The sequence below is a fragment of the Schistocerca americana genome, chromosome X (genome assembly GCF_021461395.2).
Source record: "Schistocerca americana isolate TAMUIC-IGC-003095 chromosome X, iqSchAmer2.1, whole genome shotgun sequence".
Lineage (NCBI taxonomy): Eukaryota > Metazoa > Arthropoda > Insecta > Orthoptera > Acrididae > Schistocerca > Schistocerca americana.
Genome location: NC_060130.1, coordinates 775993300 through 776013396, shown reverse-complemented (window position 1 = coordinate 776013396; position 20097 = coordinate 775993300). Strand labels below are relative to the sequence as shown.

At 45.2% G+C, this 20097-nt stretch overlaps 1 protein-coding gene across 1 annotated transcript in view; it reads right to left on the bottom strand.

The window, feature by feature from the left end:
• LOC124556311 (protein artichoke-like) overlaps positions 1–18253 on the bottom strand; it is a 279864-nt gene extending 261611 nt beyond the window's left edge. Inside the window, exons 1-2 of the mRNA XM_047130283.1 lie at positions 18194–18253; positions 14989–18106 (exon numbers count right to left, since the gene is read on the bottom strand). Coding sequence (XP_046986239.1) covers positions 14989–18106; positions 18194–18253 — 3178 coding nt within the window. The remainder of the gene's footprint in view (positions 1–14988; positions 18107–18193) is intronic.
• Between the last annotated feature and the right edge of the window lie 1844 nt (positions 18254–20097).

The window sequence follows — 20097 nt, the reverse complement described above, 5'->3', positions numbered from 1 at the left end:
ATGGGACGTCCTGGTTATCGATTCAAACAAAGCCACGACTCAACCACAAGACAATAAGAATTCATTTCTAATACATTGAGCTGAATATTAACACTGAAATGAACCCAACAGCACACAGCGGAAGAAACGGAAGAGAATACTAACGCATCTGATAGGAACAGTCAACAGCAGTCACGACGAATAACTTCGGCAATATGGCATGGTTACTGAATCGCCGTTTTAACGGAATGTGAATGTCAACCACCGCTAAACAAAGGTGTATGATAGGTCAGTTTGATTGATGCTGACTCCGACGAATAACTACCAGTACGAGGACACAGTCTTGCTTCCACACCGGCAACATCGAGGAAACAGAACTGATAGAATTTCCATAACGTCTTGAATCAGACACCACTATTACGTCCCGCTGCCAGCAACCTTATCGAGGCCACATCCGCACTAGCCATAGAGCGTCGACAACGGCCACGCTACTCGCGTCCACTCCCCGCTGCTGGCATTCCCCTACACCCCCCGCTGCGCGTGCTACGAGGAACGGTTCCACGCAGAGCACACAGCGCTCCCTTGGAATCGCTAATAAACAAAAAATGGCGCTTGGCGGGAATTGAAATTAACGCTGCAAACGACATTAAGAGGGAGAGGAATCGAACTGCGAAGAAGACACAGTTCAACCTCTCCCTCCAAAGCAAAATTCGCCGGAAGAGAGAGATAGGTTATCATCGTGAAGCTTAATCTGAGTAACGTGAACCTTCTTAATCCTGCAGTGTCGAGATGTTTCATTAATAAATTAACTGGTTCCAACACTTCCTGTATGAGATAAGGTCCAAGAAAACGCGGAACTAATTTACCACTCCCCTCACCACTGGATTGCTTACCGGGATTAAAGTTCCAGAGAAAAACTCTGTCGCCAACCTTCCCCTGGAAGGGACGCCTGCCGCGATTATAACGAAGCGCCTCTCGTTGGTGTGCTCACCGAAATTTGCGCTAGCTCTATCCCAGTTGCTTTTAATAAATGGGCGTCTATTACGTCAGGTAACAAATCGTTGATGCCTCATAAATTACTCAGGGAACAATTCAACGTATAAGCCAGCATTAAGGACGCCGGCGTAGCTCCAGATGCCTCATGACGGGCAGAATTAAAGGCGAAACTCAACCACGGGAGAGATTGGTCCCACTTGGATGGCGAATGTGTATGATAAATTATTGAAGCGGCGTTCAAATTGCGGTTAAAGCGCTCTGCAAAGGATGGTTGCGGATAATATGGAGTGGTGGTAATATGGCGGAAACCATTATTTAAACAGAAACGCCTAAATTGACGAGATAAAAACGCTGGCGCATTATCACTAATTAAGGTTTTATGGGGTCCAAAGACACCGAAAATCCTGGTAAGATGTTGTATCGTCAGACTAGCGGTGACCCCGTGACAAGGAAGAAGCCAAACAAATCGACTGAAGCCGTCAACGACCACCAAGATATATTTACAACCACTAGAGGTCCGGGCAAGAGGCCCTACATAGTCAATAAATAACATCCATGGGATTTTGCTCCCTCTCAAACTGTAAAAATCCCATGCGCTTGCCGCCACTAGGTTTACCCATCTTACACAAACGGCAGCTATTGGCCAACCTCTTCACGTTACGTCTTATGGATGGCCAAGCCAATTGTTGGTCAATCTTAGCTAGGGTTCTGGCAACTCCCAAATGACCTCCAACAACGGAGTCATGAAAGTAATGAAAAACAGGGCTAACCAACTGTTGGGGCAGATAGATTTTAGCCTGTCTATCTCTGCCAACTTGCTTACATAACACACTTCTAATTATAGCGTAACCCGGAATGTGTTTGCCCGAAAGCAGATTTTCCCTGATGGCTCCCTACCTCGGGCCCTCTTGCTGTTTGTCAGCAATGTCCACAAACAATTCAGGAACCTCACCAAAGACCCCAGCTACAAGTACGTGATACACGTCTTGGGAATCTTGTTCTTGCTCAGCAAACATACGGCTTAAGGCATCGGCAACAAGGTTTTCGGCACCACGAATGTGTCTGACCTTAAACCAAAAGGCGGAAATTCGAACAGCCCAACGAGCAATTCTCCCAGTTTTTCGGGGACGGTCCAACACACAACTTAATGCCTGATTATCAGTTTCCAATGAAAATTCGTGATGCTCAAGGTAAAACCTAAACTTCTCAAGGGAAAAGAGCACGGCCAATGGCTCCAATTCATAAACAGAATAGTTGGATTCAGCTCCTGACAAACATTTCGAAGCATAAGCGACAGGACGTCTATCACCATCGACTTCTTGCGTAAGAACAGCCACAAGACCACCCCTCAAGGCGTCCGTTTGAAGAATAAAGGTTTTACTGAAGTCAGGTTCTACTAAAACTGGAGGATTAGTAAGGGCAGTTTTAAGTGCCTCAAAAGCCGCTTGCTGGCTCTCTCGCCACTGAAACTCGATGTTCTCACTACGCAAACTATTCAGAGGAGTGGCTAACTGAGCGATATTGGAAACAAACTTGCGAAAATAGATGACCATGCCTATAAATCTGGCAATATCCTCCTTATTACGAGGAGGACTGAACCGCTTTGAAATGGCAATACGTTCTTGTTCAACCCTGATTCCGTCGGCCGAAGCCTAGTGTCCCAAAAAAGAAATTTCGCCGCGACATAATCTAATTTTCTTAGGTTTAACAGTTGGCTGGCCTGAATGGCCGAGCGGTTGTAGGCGCCACAGTCCGGAACCGCGCGAACACTGCGGTAGCAGGTTCGAATCCTGCCTCGGGCATGGATGTGTGTGATGTCCTTAGGTTAGTTAGGTTTAAGTAGTTCTATGTTCTAGGGGACTGATGACCTCCGAAGTTGAGTCCCATAGTGTTCAGAGCCATTTTGAACAGTTAACCCAGGCTGTCCCAAGCGATCCCAAACCAACCTCAAATGCTGAAGATGTTCATCAAAACTGGCACTATAGACTACAACATCATTTAAATAATTGTAGACACAGTTAAACTTAAGATCACCTAAAACATTATCTAATAGGCGCGAGAGAACCGATGCCCCGGTAGCAAGCCCAAAAGGAACACGATTGAATACAAATAAATTCCAATCGGTTACAAAAGCGGTAGCGGGCTTAGAATCCTCAGTAAGCAGTATCTGATAATAAGCCTGATTTAAATCGAGCACAGGAAACCAACGTGCTCCAACAAACCACGTAAAGCAGTTATGAAGATCAGGCATGGGGACCGACTCTAGTATAACCTTCTGATTGAGCTGAAGATAATCGACTACCCGACGATACCATGATCCTTAGACACCAAAAATATCGGCGACGCATAACGAGATGTAGATGGCCTAATGACGCCAGTGGTTAGCATCTCATCGATCTTTCGGCATAATACCCGCATCTTCGGGGGTGACAGACGGTAAGGGCCTGACGTACAGGAATATCATCAACCAGCCGGGTTTTATAATGAATACGATCGATGACCCCCAACCGATTAGTAAGAAAATGAGGATAAAGTTTTAATAACTGAAGCAAACGGTATCCCTCAAGCCGAGACAGATGACCAACATCCAACTTGGAAACCACGCTATTAACGGTTTTTAACCCAAGAGACCCATGACAAGAACAAAAGGCAAATTTCTCGCTCGGCCGAAAGGCGAAACTAAAGGTACAACCAGCAAAATTAAGAATCATCCCAATCTTGCAAATGAAATAACATCCCAACAACAGATTGACGGACAGACTCTTAAAGACCAACAGATAGGCCTGCCAGGAAACGCCGCCTATCGCAATGTTTCCCCTTATCTCCCCTACTAATGTGAACCTCTGGTCATTTACCGCATGACATCCCTACATGGAGGGAGACAAAGAAGGAAGTTTGCATAAGGCACGAAACTCCAAGTACCACGCATAATCGAGTATAGAAACTGCACTACCCGAATCTAGCAGGGCGCAAACAGGTTCATGATTAATCAGGGAGCAGATGCAGGCAAGCCAAGCCCTGACACTAATTTAACATAGCGCATCCTTTAGGAAGACGAAATTGAAAATCCCACTCGTTCCTCTTCTGGCGTCACTCGCTCGCACGAGCCGTTCGCTGCAGTTGGCAATCGCGAACTAAATGAGCAACAGCCCCACACCTAAAACATCTACACTGTATCCCTGACGAGAGAAGCGGTCCCTTAGGCTGTTTGACAAGCGACATTTGGTCTCGACCGGCGGATGTTTCCTGACGACGTTCATCAGCAAAACTAAACGTTTCAATAGAATCAATCAGACTCGTCAAATCGGTGTACGAAAGCGGCTCCCGCACAAACTCGGTCCGCGACCGGTCCTCGGGTCTCATTCCCTGCACTATGACTAGAACAGCGTCGCGTTCACTTAGAGACATATTAAGCGCGCGAACGGGCATTCGAACCCGCTCAACATACTGGGACAAGCTCTCATTGAACCCCTGTACCCTCCAATAATATTGGCCCTCCAAGTACTGCCGAACCCTAGGTGAAAGTTTACGTCTGATAATGGCATCTCTCAACTCACACAAGGCAGCCTGCCCGTGCAAGACTTCCGAAAAAATTTAAATAAGAACACCGTTAGATAGCGGATACAAAAGACGCAAAATAATTATCTGGGGAACCTGTAAGGCATTAGCGTGTACCTCAAGATTTACGGTTAACTATAACACCTTCTGAACTTGATCTAAATTGCCAATCATTAACTGGGAAATCCCCTGCAGAAGGTACATAATGGGATTAGGCAATTTGGCAACACATTTCCGACACTTCCCCTTAAACTCTTGACCCTGCAAACTTTGATTATTATGGGCTAAGGAACACAAACTTTCTTCATCATCATCACGAATATGCTCCAATCCCAACACACTGGCTTTAACCTGCAAGCCGCTTACTTTCTGGACAAGTTGGCCTACCAAGTCCTGTTGTTCCCTATTTAACGACAACAATTCCAAATCGCAAATGCACGCGTACCAGTAACTGGGCTTGTAATCTCCCCCTCTATTTGGAGGTGACACGTGTACCGTAGAGAAATGCAATATTCTGGGCCAACTCCTCAACGGCACTACCAATCAAAAGTAAAGCATCACTGATCAAGTTCGCCCGAAATGACGACAGGACTAATCAAGTCCCCACGCAATCAAGCGACCAATTACCGGCCCCCCCCTCCCCCTTGCGTGTACTGTTGCCGAATACTCAACCCGCAGACCAATTGCCCCTTCTTTAAAAGGGCAAGACCGGGACAGTCCCGCTGCCCCATCACGCACGCTCTGCTACCATTTGTAGTGCCTCCTTTTCTTTTCTCCCAGTCACTCACAGAAAAATCTTAACACAAGCTTTAACACAAGAATTTAATTCTAACTATACTGAGGATGGGGAACGGGGGAATATGAATCACCCATAAGCTTCACATTAAGTTTGCATTTATTGCAACACAACCAGTTAAAACACCAACAGTTACGTTTTGCAGTTGATTAGGTACGTCACAGCTACACTGACAATAACTTACACAAAACAGATTAAGGCTCGCAAATTTAGAAATGGGAATTTTAAATTCCACGAAAATTAGGGAATAAACAGCTAAACTGGAGAACAACTTGGTTCACATTTGACTGTTATACATTATAGCACTGAAACACTTTTCGACGAAATAAATCGTAGAAAACGGAGAACTAAGCACATTCACGTGTTACAGGAAACCAGATTAGTGGGCTTACTTAAACACTAAATAAGACAGGATAATGGTTCAAATGGCTCTGAGCACTATGGGACTTAACTTCAGTCCCCTGGAACTTAGAACTACTTAAACCTAACTAACCTGCCCAAGACAGGATTCGAACCTGCGACCGTAGCGGTCGCGTGGTTCCGGACTGAAGCGCCTAGAACCGCTCAGCCACACCGGCCGGCTAAGACACGATAAATCTAGCACCCATTAAAAGGGGCATATACATTAAATCATGGAAACAGCACAATAAATTTAAAGTTATCATAAATATATAACAACACTCTTCTAACACAACTCTGTTTCACCCTGAACAATTCAGCATATAAAATGGGTTACAAATTATTCTTAAAACTATCACTTTGAGATCACATTGGCCGTGTTATATGAACTTTATAGACTCGACCACAATACGTTACTCTATAGAGCTATATAAAACTATCATAAGATGAAAGGAATCCTAATGAACCAGCACTGGTCTAAAGCTAGCTTGAGGAATTAAAGCCCTCCCTAAGGCTGAGGCAGATAAAGTAGGGGTAAGATTGACCGCCACAAGGTGCTAAACTCATGAATTGAAGCGATTGGCTGAAGAACAAACAGGTCACGATAGAAATCGTAACAGCCACCAGGAGCCGGGGAACTGTAATATAGGAAGAGACCCGCCAAAAATCTTTGCAGATTACGGGCATTCACACTTCCAGAATAAAGGTAGAAAACAGAAGACCTTGTGGTGACTCAAGAAATGAGAGGACTGTAATGAACCGAATAAAATAACTATTAATTAATCTAAGTAGTAATGTAGATACACCCCATATAACTGTTGCGAGTGCTGACGCACTTAACAGACCATTAAGATGACATAACGTGGACTTGACCAGAACTCAAAAGAAGAGAACATCGTATGTCAAAACCCCATTTCACGGTCTGAACAAGTTTTACATAATTTAAAGTATAAAATAGTTATTTGACTAATTAGATAAGATCTCATAGAAAACTAGAGTTACACAAATGCAAATTTAAGTCACATTTATCTTGGTTGCTTGACGTGCATCGTGAGTGGTATGGGACGTCCTGGTTATCGAATCAAACAAACCCACGACTCAACCACAAGACAATAAGAATTCATTTCTAATACATTGGGCTGAATATTAACACTGAAGTGAACCCAACAGCACACAGCGGAAGAAGCGGAAGAGAATACTAAAGCATCTGATAGGAACAGTCAACAGTAGTCACGACGAATAACTTCGGCAATATGGCTGGGTACCGAATCACCGTTTTAGCGGAATGTGAATGTCAGCTACCGCTAAACAAAGGTGTATGATAGGTCTTAGTTTGATTGATGCTCACTCCGACGAATAACTACCAGTACCAGGACACAGTCTTGCTTCCACACCGGCAACATAGAGGAAACAGAAGTGATAGAATTTCCATAACGTCTTGTATCAGACGCCACTATTACGTCCCAATGCCAGTAGCCTTATCGAGGCTACATCCACACTAGGCATAGAGTGTCGACAACGGTCACACTACTCGCGTCCACTCCCAGCTGTCGGCCTTCCCATCACCCCCTGCTGCGCTTGAAACGAGGAACTGCACCGCGCAGAGCACTCAGCACCCCTTTGGAATCGCTAGTAAACAAAAAATGGCGCTTGGCGGGAATTGAAATTAAAGCTGCAAGCGGCATTAAGAGGGAGAGGTATCGAACTGTAGTAAAGACACAGTTCAGGATGTATATAGCGACCATCGTCATCAGTGTTCTGGCCTAGGGCAGGTCTTCACACGTAGCTCTGCATGCAGTCCAGTCATCTGCTACCCTCTTTGTTTTCTCATAATTGTTTTCTGTGCTTATACTATCCACCATGTGGTATATTCTTCTTCTTCTTCTTTTTCTTTTTCTTCTTCTATTCATCGTTCCTTCCAAAGCATTCATCCGTGAAAAATTTCTTCTTATCCAGAGTCCAAGTCAGTTGTGTTTCCTCGTCCTGAGTACCTTTAAAAATTCTCTGTCTTCTCCCACTCTTCTCAACACCTCCTCATTTCTCACTTTGTGTACCTATTTTATCCGTTCCAACCTCCTCCAACTCACATGTCAAATGCCTCTATTCTTCTTTTTTCCTCTTTCCTCAGTGACCTTGTCTCAACTCTGTATAACGCCTTGTTCCATGTAAAGCACTTCGCCTGTCTCTTCCTCAGGTCCCTGTACACCCACCCACACACAAGCCTCCTGTTTTTATTAAATGCATCCTTAGCAATTGCTGTACGCGTTTCCACTTCCTTATTCACCGATAATCCATCAGTTCTACTTGTTTTATGATTCTTCATCTCTCTTAAAGGTCTTACTATTTCACCTTTCAACATGCAATATCGTTTGCCCTTTGGTATAACTTTCATCTCCGCTTCTAATTCAATATCGTTTGGTTTTTGATAGCCGCATATAGGCATTCTACATATTCCTTCCACCTTCCCAACATTTCCTCCAGTTAATGAACTTCTTTCTATTCCCACATCTGTCCTGCTTTTGTTTGCTTGAAAGACTACATCAGGAGCTAATCTATACAAAATTCGTATTTTCCTTCCTTTCCAAGTTTATATATTTCTTTACATCTCTCTTTCATCTATGTCTTCCTTGCACGCTGTTGCTTCTCTCCTTATTTCAATTTTCAGCCTTCTGTGTTTTCTTTTCCCTTCTTCACTTCCTACTGTCTTCCATTTCCTTCTTCCCTCCGTCTTAGCCAGCATTGTCTTTCTTTTCCATTCTTTCCTTATTCTGCTCAGTTTCCTACTTCCCTACCTCTACAATTTCTTCTGCAGGTTCCTTGAAGTTTTGTCTCAGCCTCTTTCATTACTCGTTTGTACTCTATCATTGGGTTCTCTATCCTATTTTGACATAAAACTGTTTCTCAACTCAGAATTTTTAGCTTAGCTCTTTAATCTTTCTAGGTCACATTTGTCTCTTTGTTTTCCTTCTCTCACGCTCTTCAACCTTAGTTTCAAGTCTGCCACCATCAATTTTTGGTCTGGATTTATGTCTGCTCCAGTTTGTGCTCTGGCATTCTTTAGGCAGTGTTTGTACCTATTCTGAGTTGCGATGAAATCAATTTGTTATCTGTCGCCATTCATCCAAGATATTCATATTTATCTTCGTCTTCCAATAGAACACTGTGTTTCCAATTACAAGAGAATTTTCTCTGCAGAAATTAACCAGTGTTTCATCCCTGTCGTTCAAGTTTCCCAAACCAAATCTTCCAACCATTGCCCCTTCTTTTCCCTCTCCTGCCACTGTACTGAAATCTCCCATTACAATGATGCAGGCGTTTCGGTTTTATTTATCCATAATTTCTTCAGTCTTTTCATAATATTACTCTACTTCCTCATCAGCGAACTGACTTGTTGGCATGTAAATATGTATTAAAACAACGTCCTCCTTGTCACATCTTAATCTCATCATCATCAGTCTTTCACCTATGTACTCTACTTTCAGTACGTTTTTCATCAGCCGTTTTTGTATCATAATTACCACACCACAACTGCCACTCTTTTCCCTGCGTGAGTAAAACTATTTGTACTCTCCACTATCCAACTACCCCTTACTCCCCCATCTCACTTCACACTTTCCTAATACATCCAGTCCATTCTTCATCATTTCCTGTTTGGCATTTTCCAGATTGCCAGCCTGCAAAAGTGTGAACACATTCCAATCTTTAACTTCCGTTCCCTCTTCCTACTCCGGTTCATCTTTCCTCCATCGTCCTCCTCCAACGATTCTGTATTTGACCTCTATGTAATCGCCTCCACGAGATCTGAGTGAGGTGCAGTTTTTCCTCCGGATTCTTTTACAAAGAGAGCTATATCACGTGTTTCCAGGGAAAAATAATGTTGTATCCAGTTCCTTTCCACATTGACAGATGGTTATCCAGCCGAATTGAGCCGTTGAGTGTGAGTCAGAAGCTGTTTGTAGCCACCTCTCTGAGAACAGAAGCTATAATTTCCCTCTTCCGCCATCGACCCCGTACCGAAGTCCATCTACTCCGCCGCCTCCAGCGTTAGATGTGGAAGAGGAAAATGAAAGAGACCGTCAGACGTCGAGAAAACAAGAGGTGGCGGAGAGAGGCCGACAGAAAGGGAAACAGAAGAACCCTGACACAAGTAAGTGGAAGTAACGTCCGACGAAGCTAAGGGTTCACGTGGTTGCCACACACATACTCCCGACTAGGAAGCCCCCTAGGACTTTTCTGACAGACTGATTTGCGGTGCGGTACTACTTAGATACGTATACAGTACTGTTTGCAAACTGAATGTAATTAATAGAAAGAATAAATGACACTTCTATTTCTATTCATATTTTTCCTTCGTAGTAGTTTGTCTCTCCTTTTATTTACCCAATGTGGTTTTATTGTCGACGATCTTGTTAAATCGATAATCTTCATGCTTTTCTTTGATCCAATAAACACGTCCTAGATTTTCGAGACTCGAGAATCCAGAGAACGTAATAAATGTCACCTACTCATACAGCGTAACGCGTAACGCCACAGCTCGCGTAGGTTAACGACCGTGGGCTGACACACTGGCCAGGTTGGGCGCTGCAGTTTCAGGCGGTCTCCCCCGTCCCCCACCGTTCATTCAGGTAAATGCTGGGTTGGTTCCCAAATTCCACCTCAGTCAATACGATACACAAACAATTAAAATGCTATAACACAGAAACAAAGGTTGCTCGATTCACCGACAGATGGCGCACATTACTTTTCTATCTTACGCCACCCTGATGACTGTGGCGTCAGGAATGGCATCCAGCCGCAAAGTTAAATAATAAAATAAATTTTGGAAAATAAAAATGAATAATTCTGTAAAAGAGTACCCCCTACTAAATGGAATAAACAGTAGTGAAAAGAAGAAGTGGACACAATAAGTCTATTAAACAATAAAATAAATTTTGGAAATTAAAAAATGAATAATTCTGCAGTTCCCTGATAAATGGAATAAACAGTAGTGAAAAGAAGAAGTGGACGCAATAAGTCTATTAGGTTGATAGCCGTCGTTTGGAGTAGTTCTGTTTGTGAGGAAAGCCTGTCGACGCTAAGATACAATCTATGAAGTATCGAGAGAGCCAAAAAGTAGGACAGTTTGGTAATTCCTGTAATTGGTCTCTCAAGTGAATGTGGTACTTGAGACACAATACAGCACCAAATAAAACGCAACACTACAGCTAAAGTAAGAACTGAACGCGTTTACGGCATATATAATTGTATCCTTGAGATTGTGCACTAAACATGCATGATGTTTAGAATAGTTCTTAGGTGTTGCGTAACATGTTGATCAACGCGCATCAGCTGTATCTATCTTCGAGATGAAAAACATTTGCACATTTGATTTCTGTGCTACTAACGTTATTCCGCTAATGCGATCAAAATGCTCCGAGACAGAAGCAACATAACCCACTGAATCATCGTTGATACTTTTTTCCACAAAATAAAACATATTTCTCTGCACACTTGTGAGCAACATTTTCATTAATTTTTACTGTATTTGATAATCGGGTTCTTTAATCGGTTCAAATCGAGATTTACTGTATTTGGTAATCGGAATCAGCTATGAAACTATTTTCGGATCAGTGTAATATATTATGGTTAATAAATTCGCCTGATGGTGCTGGTATAAGTGAAACTGATACCAAGTAAAATAAATCGCAATTTACGATTTATAAAATCGTTTACAGCATCTTCATGGTGTTCTACTGCTTTAATTGTAAACCTCAACGGATCAAGTATGCCCGAAAATGATGTGGACATGTTACGTGATCAAATGCATCTAATGTGGCACATGTTTCAGTGCCAAGGAAATTGTCTTGTAATGTGACAGTGAACATCAAAATAACCCCTGGCCCACCCTATCATCATATCTGTGCACTGTCGATCATCTGTGTTCGACTGTATAGCAGACACAGTGTAGCAGACTTCATTGAAAATAACCTATAGCAGAATTAAACCGATCTCTGCCGGACAAATAGTACACAATAACTTTATAAATAATTAGCTAGTAGCATTTCTCCACAACATAATGAAAAAAATGGTTCAAATGGCTCTGAGCACTATGGGACTTAACAGCTGTGGTCATCAGTCCCCTAGAACTTAGAACTACTTAAACCTAACTAACCTAAGGACATCACACATATCCATGCCCGAGGCAGGATTCGAACATGCGACCGTAGCAGTCGCGCGGTTCCGGACTGCGCGCCTAGAACCGCGAGACCACCGCGGCCGGCAACATAATGAATTTCCCTTGTACGACTGATCAAATGTTCAGAGGAAGACATCGTATTTTACAAAAGGCTATTGCAGCAATCATACTGATACTTTCTGAATTTGTCGAGGGTGTGGCGCCCACCAAGAAGAAATAAATTAATAAAGGTTGACGAAAGCCTTCTTATTCACGTTCGTTCAAGAGTTTACGTCATTTTACCAACAATTTGAGGATGATCTGCGCTGCTGGCAATAATCAAGACGAAAGAAGACTGAATAGATACATACATCAATAGAAAGTGAATGTTATGAGTATTAATTCAGGTCTTATAGACATTAATAGGATTAGTGACTCAGCACTTTCTCAAAATTCATAGTACAGGAAAGAAATTAATTGTAACATTTCACAAAGAGCCATTCTTCTATTCAGTGAAAAGATTTCGGTATTTGTTAAATACTGAAATCACGGTAGCTGGTGAAAGTTTATTCTCTGCGTCGCTGTTGATTTACTGAAACCATGTGAAGAATTATTTAAGAAGATTCGAGAAACTAATTCGCTAACCATGAATGAGACGGTTCACATATGTGGTGAAACAGTTGAAAACAAGAAGACATGGTCGATGGTGAGCGAAGTGATATAGTAATAAACCGATATATTGCTTCTATGTGAAAAATTAAAAGTATGTGGAGAAACGTGATTCGAAGTTTATATATGAATATAACAACAAGTGCACGCGGTTCTAGGCGCTTCAGTCTGGAACCGGGCGACCGCTACGGTCGCAGGTTCGAATCCTGCCTCAGGCATGGATATGTGTGATATCCTTAGGTTAGTTAGGTTTAAGTAATTCTAAGTTATAGGGGACTGATGACGTCAGATGTTAAGTCCCATAGTGCTCAGAGCCAACAAGTGCACTACTAACTGTTCTATGCGAACACGAGTCAACGACTAATTCTATGCTTCATCTTGCTAGAGGTTTCTCTTCATTCCTTCCTACTTGTCACAGGTAATCAACGCGATATATCTTCCGGAAGGGGAAAAAATCCATCTCAGTAATGACTATGCATTCTCATTTAGAGTTTGTTGTGACCCACCACACGTAGATTTGTTGTTGTTCTCTTTCATAGCCTAACAAGCTCTACGAGACGAATCTTCCGAAACCGAGAACTTATCCAGCTTCGTAAAATGGAGTTAGTACTCTCTTCCTAGGGAGTTACCTATAAAAACGGCCACGAGTCGAGTAAGGGTTAGCAAGAGACGTCTCATTTAAATAAAGCCAATACGGTAGGCAAAAATGCGATAAACCGACCATTCACATACATTGTGTGTGTGCCGTCTTTAAAGCTCTTATTCTGCTTCAATGGCAGGTCGGAATTTGTGGTTCAGTAACGCACTGCTTGGCTCTGGTCCAAAACGGCATTTTTTTCGGATAGAGTGTATTTCCGCGATGAACGTACGAGGGCTATTCGGAAAGTAAGTTCCCATAGGTCACGAATGAAAATCAAATATGTTTTATCTGAAATAGTAAGCTACACTTTACCTACTTCTCTACATAGTCGCCGCTCGGACTTAGACATCTCTCGTTGCGTTGTACCAACTTCCCAATACCCTCGTCATAGAAGGCAGCCGCGTGTGCTTTCTGCCGATTCTCTACACTCGTCTACAGATCGTTGTCCGTGCCAAAATGTTGTATTCATAGTCAGCGGTTCATGTGAGCAGAGATGAAACTCAGGACGAACCAATTATGAGCTGTGTTGTGGATGGTCAGACACTTCGCATCGAAAAGCTGCAGGAGGCTTTTCATTGCCCTTGCGGAGTACGGCCGGGAATTATCATGAAGAACGAAGCGCATGACAGTTACATTGTATCGGTTGCACGACATCAGGCGAAATCTCTCAACAGGCCCTCATACATGCAGGAAGACATTATTTTCTAGGCAACTTCATGTGTCCACTGTGAGCTAAGAATTGAAAAGAGCAACGTGCCGCGATCGACGGGCACACTAGAGATGCTACCGAACATATCTGTGGTAAACGTCATGGGATTTTCACAGTGGTATCCATTTAGCGACCGATCGGAATTTACTTGCGGAATAGCCCTCGTATATTACTGTGAATATGCGCGAAGAAAATGTAAGTAGGCTGTTTAGGTTTTTATGTTGGTATCGTCACCAAGCGCTCTGTATGAAAATCACTGACTGTGCTGTGTGCATTCTGTGGCTGGTTTGCATTGTTGGAACTTGCTATTGTAGTGTTGGGCAGTTGGCTGTTAACAGCGCTTAGCGTTGCGCTGTTGGAGGTGAGCTGCCAGCTGTGGTGGATGTGGGAAGAGAGATGGCAGAGTTTTGAGAGCGGATGATCTGGACGTGTGTCCATCAGAGACATTAAGTTTGTAAGATTGGATGTCATGAACTCATATATATATATATATATATATATATATATATATATATATATATATATATATAATGACTTTTGAACACCATTAAGGTAAATACATTGTTTGTTCTCTATCAAAATCTTTCATTTGCCAACTATGCCTATCAGTATTTAGTGCCTTCAGTAGTTAGAATCTTTTATTTAGCTGGCAGTCTTGGCGCTCGCTGTATTGCAGTAGTTCGAGTAACGAAGATTTTGTGAGGTAAGTGATTCATGAAAGGTATAGGTTATTGTTAGTCAGGGCCATTCTTTTGTAGAGATTATTGAAAGTCAGATTGCGTTGCGCTAAAAATATTGTGTGTCAGTTTAGTATTGATCAGAATAAGTAAAGAGCGAAATGTCTGAGTACGTTCAGTTTTACTCAGCAGTATTTGTATCAAATAACGTAGAAGTTTACTAGCACAGTAATTCATTAATTTTTCTGAGGGGCCGTTTCAGGGGACGCTTTAAAAAGAATAGTACTTACCTCAAAGGCATTTCTTTGCACGTGGAGATTTTCTGGAGGGATTCAAATTTTACTGTAAAGGAACTTTAGGAATGTCGTATCTAGTGAACAGAGAGTGTACAGAAAGTAGTGCGTTACCTACCTGCTATGGACATGTGCTTCACGTGCCTCTCGACAGAATGCAGGACCGCCACGGGGACTGTCTTCAGCAAGTTCTCACTGATGTCGAGAAAACGCACACTCCTCAACGTCCGAAATGCGTCATCAACTATGGTCGAAATTTTGTTGCCGTTGAGGCGAAGGTCAGTCAGTCTCTGCAGATGGCGGAATGTCTTCTTACCGACGTAAGTTATTTGGTTGAAGGAGAAATCTAACACTTTGATATTTTTACTTTCTAAGAACACGTCCTCTATAAACTTGAGATGGTTGCCGGAGAGATTGAGCATCTCAATGTAAACGAGTCCCTGCAGAATTTCTTGGCTCCATTTACTGATGTGATTCTCGCTGAGGTCGAGCTTCCGCAGGTCAGTGAGGTTCCTGAAAGCTCCCACTGCGATGTCTGTAATGTTGTTCCTATTCAGGTACAGGTTGAGCAACTTGCCGAATCTGCTGAGCTCGTGGTTTCTGACAACACTCAGATTTGTGCTTGTGATGTGTATTTCTTGGAGGTTGGACTTATCGTGCACCACAGACATGTTTCCTACCCAGTAAAGTGGATTCCCGGTGAAGTTGAGCCAACCGAGAGACGGCAAGTTCTTGTCGGAGAGGGCGAGAGTGGGCAGCTGCTTGAATCTGTTGTAAGAGAGATCGAGCCTCCTCAGGGAAGTGGACAGCAGGAAGAAGTTACTGGGCAGCGACAGGAGCGAGTTTCTTGCGAGGTCTATAGAGATGAGATGGGGGAATTTGGTGTACTTGAAGCCACCGAAAGACGAAATGAAATTCTTACTGAAATCTAAGTGTTTCAACATGTACAGGTTGTTTAATCTTCGCATGTCCACGTTCGAGAGACGGTTTTCCGATATTATTAGCACCTCGAGACTCGAAATGACGGCGAGAGCTTCGTAAGGAATTTCCGTGAAAGAGTTCTTGTGCAGGCGGATTTCTTTCAGGCGTTTTAAGCCTTTAAACAGATCTTTGTTGAGTTTGTGCAGTCCGTTCCCACTGAGTTCGAGGCGCACGAGGTCGGCGTTGGTGGCCAGTAGGTGCCTGGGCACGTCACCGATCTGGGCCCTGGCCAGCGAGAGGACTTGCAGCGATGGCAGGCTGGAGAGAGCACCCGACCGGATGCCCGCGAGGCTGTTGGCAGACGCGTGCAGAACCCGCAGTCCCGGGACGTCCAGTTGTCCGACGGCTGCCGCCGACAGGTTGTTGCCTTCGAGGTTCAGCTCGTTGAGATTGTTCAGTCCGCGGAACGCACCGCTCTCTATTTTCACTATGCCGCACTTTTTCAGGCTGAGGATTCGTATTGGAAGACCTTGCTGCAGCATATTTTCGTGGAGGACGGCAATTGAGTTGCCAGTAAGATCGAGAACACGTAGTTGGTTGAGGAACGTCAGTGCGAACGAATCTACCTTCGTTATGGCGTTCCCAGACAGGTACAGGTCGACGAGCCCGTGAAGTCCGAGGAAAGTGTTTTTCGTTATGTACTGCAGCTTGTTGAAACTGAGGTCCAGAGTCTTGAGACGCGACATTTGGATGAACGCTCTGTCTTCTATGACGGATATGCTGTTGTTTGTCAGGTACAGCTTCTCGGTAACTATAAGGTCACTGAAGAGGAATCTGCCGATTCTGTTGATGTTGTTGTGGCTAAGCGACACGATCTGGGTATTAGATTGGCCGCGGAGGCTGCTGTTGTGGAGGAAAGCCAGTCTGTTGTAGCCGAGTCTGATGGATACTAGGGACGAAGACTGGTGGGGAAAAATATCGCTCAGGGATTCTACGTAATTCTTCTCGAGGTTTATGTGCTGCAGATATCTCTGGTTCCTGAATGCGGCCGTTTCGATAACGGAGATTTCGTTATTTTGCAGCTCTAGTTCGAATAGGGAAACGGCACTTTTGAAGAGGTCTTTTGACACTTTATCAATTTTATTGTTGTGCAGTCTCAATACGGTGAGGTTTTTGAGCGTGCTCAGCGTTTTCCGTTGCAGTTCGGATATCCTGTTTCCGTCCAGGGAAAGCTTGGTGAGGTTTTCGCAGCTGGCGAGGAGGTCGTGTGGAATAGTCTGTAGAAAGTTGTCACTCAAGCGTAACTGCAGTAAGTGGCGCAATTCTCGCATCGAGTCCGCGCCGATGTGGCGTATCGCGTTTCGCTGGAGGTGTATTACTTCTAAACTCACGGAACCCTTGAAAGCGCCGCCAGGAATCTTTAGTATGTTGTTCTCAGACAGGTACAGTTCCTTGAGTTCTGGAAGACTCGCGAACATGTCGCCGATGTGATGCAGGTGGTTGTAGCTGAGGTCGACAGTGCGCAGCTGTCGGTTGTCTCGGAAGGTGTCCTCGGAAAGGGAGACGAGACGATTGTGGCTCAGGTCGACGGATTCGAGGTCGAGCAACGGCGCGAAAGCTTCCTCGTGCACGCCGTCGACGACGTTGTGGCGCAGCGACAGCTGGCGCAGCGCCGGCGTCGCGACGAAGGCGTGCGCGTCGACGGTCGACAGCTCGTTGTGCGCCACGTCGAGCACCAGCAGCGCGCCGAGGCGCGTCGCGTTGGGCTGCGGCACGGACGAGATCTCGTTGCGCGCCAGGCGCAGCGTGCGCAGCGCGCGCAGCCCGCCCAGCTCGGCCAGCGGCAGCGCCCGCAGCCGGTTGCTCGACAGGTCCAGCTCGGCGAGCGACTCCTCGAGGCCGGCGAAGGCGTGCTCGGACAGCGCGCGCACCCTGTTGGCGCGCAGGCTGAGCGCGGCCAGCGGCAGCCCCCGGAAGGCGTGCGCGGGCACGGCCGACACCAGGTTGGCGTCGAGCGAGAGGGAGCGCAGGGCGGCGAGCCCGCGCAGCGCCGCCACGGGCACGGCGGCCAGCCCCGCGCCGCTCACGCCGAGCGCCGTCAGGCAGCGCCGCAGCCCGCGCAGGCTGTCGTCGCGCAGCGCGCCCGGCCCGGCGCCCGAGATGTGCAGCTGGCGCAGCGGCGGCGACGGCGCGAAGGCGGGCGCGCTGCCCTCCAGCTGCTGTACCGTCAGCGACGCGACGGGCAGCCGCAGCGGCGCCAGCACTGCGGCCAGCGTGTCGCCCGCCACGTGCGCGCAGCTCACCACCAGCCCCGCCTCCGAGTGTCGGCACGCGCACGGCGAGCAGTCCTCTGCCTCCACCCCCGGCGCCGACACGGCCGCCGCAGCCGCCGCCGCCGCCACCGCCACAGCCGCCGCCGCCGCCGCCAGCGCTAGTGCCACCACTAGCACGGCGCTCCTCATCCGGCAGCATCTGTTAGCAGCGCGAGAAAAGCGACCTTACCTCACAGAAACACTGTCGCGCCGTACTGGTCATTAACTAACAAGTGAAAGGCCTCAGACACGGCGAACAGGTTCGGTTCATATTTGCGAAGTCCTGTATAGGTTTGCAGGTTTGCGCTACCCCCAAGGAATAATTTTGTTCAACTGTGTTTGCCTTCTGAGCGTTCTATACTAGTGGAGAAGTAGCGCGCCGTTTATCTCTTTCGAAATGCCCGGGCTCCAAACGCCGAACGCAGCAGAGTTGGACGGAATGTGCCGACGGCGACAGCGGGTTGCACTGCGGCTCCAAAGGCCGACTTAGGTATATAAGAGGGGGTGCGGGGTGCGGGGGCAACGCTTGGCATCACTGTACTCGTATGTGGGCCTTGTGTGTATATATAGCCGGCCGCGGTGGCCGTGCGGTTCTAGGCGCTCAGTCCGGAATCGCGTGACTGCTGCGGTCGCAGGTTCGAATCCTGCCTCAGGCATGGCTGTGTGTGATGTCCTTCGGTTAGTTAGGTTTAAGTAGTTCTAAGTTCTAGGGGACTGATGACCACAGCTGTTAAGTCCCATAGTGCTCAGAGCCATTTGAACCATTTTGAACCTTGTGTGTATAAACACCTCACCCAGGCCAGCCGCGAACTCTTCCGAAGGGAAACGGAACTATCGGATCTTCGAACAAAGCGGGATTCTCTCGCCACCTTACCACTTCAGGTGTAGCTGAGAGCGAACTATTTCCTGTGCGTTGTGTTGGTTATTTTAGAGAGTGCTACAGTGAATTTTGAGGCTCAAGTGACAAGTGAATGCGTGAAATAATGAATCAGGTAATTTCATTGCTCTCTAAACCCTTTACTTCACGGAAGTTTGAAGGAAAATTAGAAATCAAGACGCTAGGTAGGCCGATTCCTGTTTTAACTATTTCGCAGACCGTTAAAACAAAAAGTCGACAGTTCAATAGGAAATTTAACTCTGAATTGTACAACAAGCATGAATGGCTGTGTGGTTGTGACATGAAAAATGCCTTGTTTTGTTTTCCTTGTTTATTATTTGGAGTAGATCTTTCATGGTCGAAACACGGAGTCTGTGACATTCAACACCTCCATGACAAAATTAGAAAACACGAACTTTCTTCAGTCCATGTAAATAACGTTTTGAATATATCAAGTCTAGGCAATGTAAATATAGCTACCCAATTAGACAGTGGGTATAGAAGGTCCGTGGCATTGCACAACCAAAAAGTTACCGATAATAGGTACACATTGAATCTAATTATTAACTGTATTCGTTTCTGTGGTGCGTTGGAACTTGCCCTTAGAGGACATGATGAGACTAAATCATCTTCCAATCCTGGTGTTTTTCATTCCTTAATTAATTTTAGTGCAGAATTAGACTCGGCGTTAAAATCGCATTTAGAGAAAGCTACAGTTTTCAAAGGAACCTCATAAACCATCCAGAATGAACTCCTCCAGTGCATGCTTCAAGTCTGCCAAGAGGAAATTAGAAAGGAAATTAAGGGTGCAGAGTTGAAAGATTTTGGGACTTCGTAGCACCAGAAAAGCATGATTCCCAGTCTTTGGTAACGTCCATCATCGAAAAATAATCATTTAGGGAATTGTCCACATAAGCTAATAGCGCAAAAATATGATGGTGCAGCAGTCATGAGTGGTTCGTCACGTGGGGTGCAGGTTCCTGTTAAGTAAAAGTTTCCCAATGCTTCATACATTCATTGCTATGCCCTCCAGTTGAACCTCATTATGCTCAAAGCCGCTTCCATTAATAAAAATGTGCGAATATTCTTCAATAAACTTCAGGGACTTTGCAGCTTC